Source organism: Megalops cyprinoides, chromosome 18 (assembly GCF_013368585.1).
Source record: "Megalops cyprinoides isolate fMegCyp1 chromosome 18, fMegCyp1.pri, whole genome shotgun sequence".
NCBI classification, from domain to species: Eukaryota; Metazoa; Chordata; class Actinopteri; order Elopiformes; family Megalopidae; genus Megalops; species Megalops cyprinoides.
Window position 1 is genome coordinate 27,878,514 of NC_050600.1, and position 6,566 is coordinate 27,885,079.

Here is a 6,566-nt window from a genome sequence, read left to right on the forward strand (position 1 = left end):
ATGGCCATCTATTAATAGCCTGCTCAATGAAACACATTAATAGACTTCTTATCAAATGCCAGTCATTTATTTCGATTAAATATTTACGCAGTTAATAATAAAGGAGGTGTTCGTATACGAGGGTGCTGCCATGTTTTCGTTCTTTTGTAGATTTTTGTTTGTTGTAATCCGGCAAATGATTGGGCGGCACTGAATCGACATAGCTCTTTTCGTTTGGCAACACAAAGTGGTGGTAAAGTGTCTGATGTAGTCGTGTTAGAAGTCAATTAGTCTGGATAGTTGATGTGGTTTAATATAGACGATTTGCTGTTTTAACTAGTTATAGCATCAACTGCCAAGCTATCTATATATAGTGACATTAATGTAGCTATCGTAAGCGAAGCAGCCGCTTACCTCAATCTGATAATAGTCGGTTGTATAATTGGATCTAGCTGCTGTCATAGTAGCTGTGGGTAGTGCCGTGTTGCCGACTGCTCGCTCGCCACATCGCCTTTGACATGGATCTTGCAAACGGGTTTTTAACGGACGTGAACGGCTCTCATCTGAGCTGGGACAACACTGGATTCACCGATGCCTTACCTAATAAACGGAAGCGGAGCTACGCAGGAAACGACGGTGCGAATGGAAATGGCTGTATGTGTGAAGAAAATGAAGGCCAAAAGAACTTTCAGGTGCAGGGAACCATTAGAAAACAGAGTAAGTAGCAAGTAATCGGCAGCAGATTTACTAATACTGCCTCAAGTACCTTATTAACCAGGGCTAACTACCTACAATCACTACGTTCAAAGTGTTTCAATAACCACTTTTCGTACTTGGCCCCTCTCCACCGAATGTAGAAAAATCGGCCTGATAAGCCAGCAGCCTAGCTAGTCAGATGAAGCCAAGTTAACTTGCTGACCTATGACTGACGCCAATGCAGCTGATTAGCAGTGTTCGAGACGCTAGTGAACGACCAGCCTGGGGAATACAGTGCGATTACCAGGCGTGCAGCTGGCTTGGTGTTATTCTCCTGAAAACTACCACCTCACGTGTAGAGTATGTGCGAGTTTTTCTGTCATTGATGATCTGCTCGTCTTCATCTTTGCTTTTGTCAGGGAGTTGTTTTGTGCCCATCGATGGAAACAGAGGGGTCTATTACTCGGAATGCTGGGAGCCCAACGGAAGCACACTTTACCTGCCGGTCAATGGCAGCCTCCTTGCCAACATGGACAAATACGACCAGATCAGCTTTGAGCAAGGGTTCTTCTGCATTGGAGAGGAATCTGGGGGCTTCCAGCAAAAAGCTCAAGGTAGACACACAATAATTGACACCAATGCGTAAATAGAGTAAATGATTGTGCTCGCGAAACAGCGCAGATTGTCTAGTTTGTTCGCTATTGCGAAAGCTACAGCATTTGTTTAATTAACATGGATGGCAATTTGAACGATTAAGTGGCAAGTAATCTCAAAGCTTTCTCAAATGTTTCACATTATAGTTTTCTTGTTACAAAATTCAAATTACGAAACGGAGATAAATTGTTAGGTCGATTTAAATTACTGAGAATAAACTTTTAGGTTAGGTTGAGTGCAATGAACAATAACGTTTAGAACACAGACCTCACAAAAGCTGTGATGTGTCATGAGCATTTAACGTAATTTAAATCGATAAATGCCATCCTTGTTAATTAAACAATCTCATATTGTAGCTTTCGCAAGCACACAAACTACAGAATCTGCGCTGTTTCGCGAACATACTCATTTACTCCGTTTAAGCAGTTGGTGTCGTTTTTCTGTTATTTGTTTTATTATTTTATCAAGGAAGATAAAGGGGAACTGGTTGAAAGTAATTATAGATTTAAAGGTAATGTTTCAGCTTCCCCTGTTTCCAGCTCACCAGCCGCCACTGGTTACAGTATCATTGGCAAACTCTCTGCATAACATAATTGTGATTGGCCCCAGTGGCAATATTTTTTTCTTGCCAGCCCCCGAAACACAAGCGCACGCTCCTGCACACACACAACCACTCCACACAACTAAATTAAATAAGTGGTAGATAGAAATAATATCTATTTTAACCCTTTCGCGGGTAGGGTCACACCGGTGTGATTAGCTGTTTAGCGCCTATGCTAAAACCTGCGTGATTAGAACACTAGATTGGAAAAATTCTAGCTAATTTTAGTTTTGAGGAAACAGCGATTTAACGTTAAAAATATAGCAAATGCTAAATGAAAACTGAGAAGCTTAATAACGCTAATGAAAACATAACGAACCATGTAACTTATGCTAACATGCGCGCTACATAGCATAAAAAAATAAGTTACGAGCGAAAGGGTTAACAAAACGTGCAGTTTTGGAACATTTCAGTATGGACAAATAAAAATACATAGCCCCAGAAAATAGGCTATGACTCAAAACCATAAGTGTACAAGGTGGGAAGGTGGTATATATATAGTAGGGATGGTAGGATTAATCGATTTGCATCGGTGCATCGGCATAAAAGTTCGCAGTGCGATTACCTCGATTAAAAGTGTGCACCGGATACAATTTGGGATGAGCTCGGGATGCATCGTTTCTAACATCTTTGCATCGGTAAAATCCGATTTATTTATATATAATAATAATTAGTAGAGGCCCTATGCCTTTATTATTTAGAAATGTGACGAATAATTTTATATTTAGATTGATTCCTCCTCTCTAAACTGTTTCTCAGGCGCTCGCTCTCATCTCCATTGCTGTCAGTGCTTGGCCAATTCTCGTCAAGAGTCTCGGCCAAGTCTCGTGAGTTGGAGGAGTGTTCGGGCGAGTTACATGGAGGAGGAAGAGTTACACGTTCCACCGAATTGCTACAAATCAAATGTTTGGCGACACTTCGGATTTTTCAAGAGAGACGGACATTTTGACAAGACGCTCAAAATATGACGTGCCGCTATAAAGTACACGACTAACATACTGTGAATGCGGAGAGCCGGAGACGTCTGCTGACCCCTCCCCCTCGGATTCAGCTCTAATGGCACTTTTAAAAAAATAATTTATGATTTGCTGTCTGCTTAAGAACAACCAATGAAATAAAATCAAATTATCTGTACCATATTGAATCGTATAGTGTCATATTCTTTTGCATCGTATCGCGTTGAATCAAATCGTGTTGAACCGCACTGCATCGCAATAGAGAACGTGAAGATACGTCACGCCGTGTTGCATGTTGGGTCGGGGGCGCCATGTTGTGAGGAACGCGCTCTGTTTATCTGTGCCTGCTATGGTGGTTACGTGCATACCTTTTGTTTGGCTAAAAAGTTGTTTAAATCGTTCAGATCTGATGGAGAAAGGGAAAGAGGAAGAAAAGGGAAACTACCGGGAGAAATTAAATCGCAATGCCAAGCAACGGTAAATAACATAGATCCATATGACTTGACAGTCCAAGACTGGATTACAGACCCTGATGTACTACCTCCACTTACATACCTGGACATTGTAAATTATCTTGTTTTTGGACTGAGTGCATACACTTTGCATGAGTTTAAAATTTATAAATCCCCGGAAGATCATGAATAGTTTTGCAGTGGCTGGGTCCAAGATCTTATAATTCACAAGCCGGCCAACTGTGAGAGCACAGTCATACTTGCAAAGGTAAGGTGGCACTCCTCTTTTTGGCCCAATTATTAAACCAAACAAAATACAAAACTTTCAAAAACATTCAACAATGTGATTATTTTGAGTCATAAGCAGTGGATTTGATCAGTCGCATTATTAATAAAAAGATTTGCTATAATCTTGACCTTCTTACTGCAGCTACCCACGCCATCCGGCGTCTTATCACCTCAACCTCCTTCCCTTCGTGTTTTTCCCATGTAGGCGAAAAAACGTATTCCATTGTCCAGTTTTCTCCCTGGATGATGGTGTGACCTACTATGGCAGTTCTTGATGCAGCCTACCATGGCGACGTTTTTCAGAATCGCGACAGAAAATCAAAACACCGCCTCCAATTCATGAACAGAAAGGGAGCGGGATCATGGAGCGTAAACAAAATTCAACACGGTGTGATGTCATCTTCACATTCTCTATAGAGCTGAATCATATTGTATCGCATTAGCAGTTTCTTCATATGTGTCTTTAATGTATTGGATTGTTGGCAGTGCATTGAGATGTGTATCGCATCGGCCTCAATGATGGAGATGCACATCCCTAATATATAGCTATCACAATTACAAGTAATTTTAGTGATATCGGTGAGTGGTTACTTTGAAGCCTGCGTGAAACGGTCGATGCACAAGAGGGCCCACCTACAATAGTAAAGCAGCAAAAAATCACCTTCCTTCATGGGCCCCTGACAGCTTCTGGGTCCTGGTGTGTTGCACCGGTTGCACTGTCGATATTTATGCCAGTGGCAACATTCTGCCCTCAAACAGTCTTTCTTAATGTTTTTTCACTACTTTGCTTGGCAGATGTCTGAATCCAGGGCAATTTACAAAATTGTTGCTCATTTTACTGCTATGCTGTAGGTCACTGTAGGTGTTAACAATGCTGGTGACAACTGTGTTGCCTTTTGTGTGATTTAAACCTGCAAGTGTCTGGGTACCACTCCAATGTACTAACCACTAAACCCTACCGCTTACCAGATAAGTCAATATAGGAATAGATTAGATGATACAGCAAATTAGCAGCTGTTTGTTCCTCTGTCTAGGCCAAGCAATACACTGTTGGCGATATAGTGAACAGGAGAAGAAGCTGTTCATCGCGCTTTCCTACTTCTTCACCAGTTTCCATGTGAGTATGGGGGAACCAGCATTTCAGGAAGGGCTTTCCCATACTGCCTACCACTCTAGTTCTGGTTTGATAGTTCTGTGTAAGGCTGGTTGTGCAGGTTGCGTGGCTTTAATCCTTTTTGTGAGTGTATGGTTTGCTATTGAGTGTTGAGCCTGATGAAGCAGTCGCCTCTGAGATCTGAAAGTATGTAGATATGCATCACACAGTTGTATGTCAGATGTTTATTAATCAACCAGGGGTGACAGTTTGGCAAGGCCTGCTGCTCCAAAAACGTAAGGGCAGGCCAGAAGACTGTGGGAATGATTGGCCCTCAGCTGTGGCTTTCTTTTAGGTGTTCAGTTTTTTTCCCTCTCCTGCTCTAGGTGTTCCAGGATGTTGTCAGTTCTCTTGGAGGGCTGTAGGGTACGCAGCAAAGCAGTCCAACCCTGAAACGGTCTCTCCTGTATCACCAAAGTTGTGTAGCCTCACCTCCTCCTCCCAACAAGGGGCATCTCAAATCCCTTTGGAATGTACCTTCTGTAGGATAAGTCTGGGTTCGTATACAGCAAAGCCAATAATCTACATTTCCTAATGTCTGAACTATCACATTAAGGCAAAATAGCTTACATGTATCGTTAACTGTTTCCAGATTTTTTTTTTCCCTTGTCAGGCTTTGTGAAGGATTGGAAGGGGACAGGACCAACCGACTGTATTTATGAAGTCCTGTTATTGTGAGGCTGTGTTACTGATTATGTGCATAGTATTCTTCCCAGTCAGCTCTGACAATGAACAGGAACCATTAGCCTGCCTCTCACATCCCACACAACCTGTGGTCTTACTTAATCACCAGTATTATCTTGACGGTCTCTTAAGTGTGCATTAGGACTTCTTGTGGTTTAAGATTTTAGTAGTAATTCTACAAAAGGAAAAAGGTCACTGAGCTTAAATGTACTCGGTCTTCCTCTACAATGGCTAACCATTGTTATGGGTTTGCTGTGGCCGTCTGGCTTGTGAGCAAACATTCCCAGTCACCTCTGGGGGGTGGTGTAGACTTCAGCATTCTCCTCTCAGACACTTCCCGTCAACAGCATAGGGTTGCATACAGTACTATGTGCCTACGAAGTAGTCACTGATGAGTGTTGGTGTTGAAAGTGGTTACAATGCAAAGGACACCATTGTGCCTCAGGAAAACTGAAGGGTCCTTTGGAATGGTGGAGACAGGAAAGTGGATTTTTTTTAAGGTGGTAAGGCAACTTAAGCTGTCGTCCCCCCACTACTGGCATGTAACATGCTGTCTGCCATGTGACAGAAAGAGGGTCAGAGAGTCACAAAGTGCACGGGGCAGATGGCAACGGTCAGAAAAACATTCCAGTCCTACTAAAAAAGTGCACCTTGTATCACTGGTGGTGTTCTAGAAGATGGTCTCAACATTGAAAATGGCCCTTTCAAGCACCACTTGCTGTATGTTTTATGTTGTGTTGCAGGTTTGTGCTTGTTTTGATAAGGTTTTGTAACTTTTGTATTGTAGTTTTTGAACAATAAACCCTTTGTGAACTTCAGCATTGGATTGGATTATTGCATTGGCTCATCCTCAGGTCATGGTGATGGTACTGGTTATTAGAAGAGATGCTTACTTTGCTCAGATTTTTTCCACAACCTTTTCATAAAATATGTCATTAGTGAAAAAGATGACAAATGAAATGTTCGAAGGAATTCTGAAAAGTAGAATAATAATTACTAAATATCCTTACCAAAGAGGTGTGCAGACACACAACATACATAGATGATCTGATATCCTTAGCTGATCTGCTAAGCTACGCTATACAACCAATGAAGCAATAGGT

At 41.9% G+C, this 6,566-nt stretch overlaps 1 protein-coding gene across 1 annotated transcript; it reads left to right on the plus strand.

The window, feature by feature from the left end:
• The first annotated feature begins 226 nt into the window (after positions 1 to 226).
• Positions 227 to 6,155, plus strand: si:dkey-109l4.3 (uncharacterized protein LOC559137 homolog). Its single transcript, XM_036551623.1, has 4 exons — positions 227 to 696; positions 1,095 to 1,289; positions 4,661 to 4,743; positions 5,106 to 6,155. The coding sequence occupies exons 1-4, from the start codon at positions 498 to 500 to the stop codon at positions 5,142 to 5,144; spliced, it is 516 nt and encodes a 171-aa protein (XP_036407516.1). The 5' UTR covers positions 227 to 497; the 3' UTR covers positions 5,145 to 6,155.
• The last annotated feature ends 411 nt before the right edge of the window (positions 6,156 to 6,566 follow it).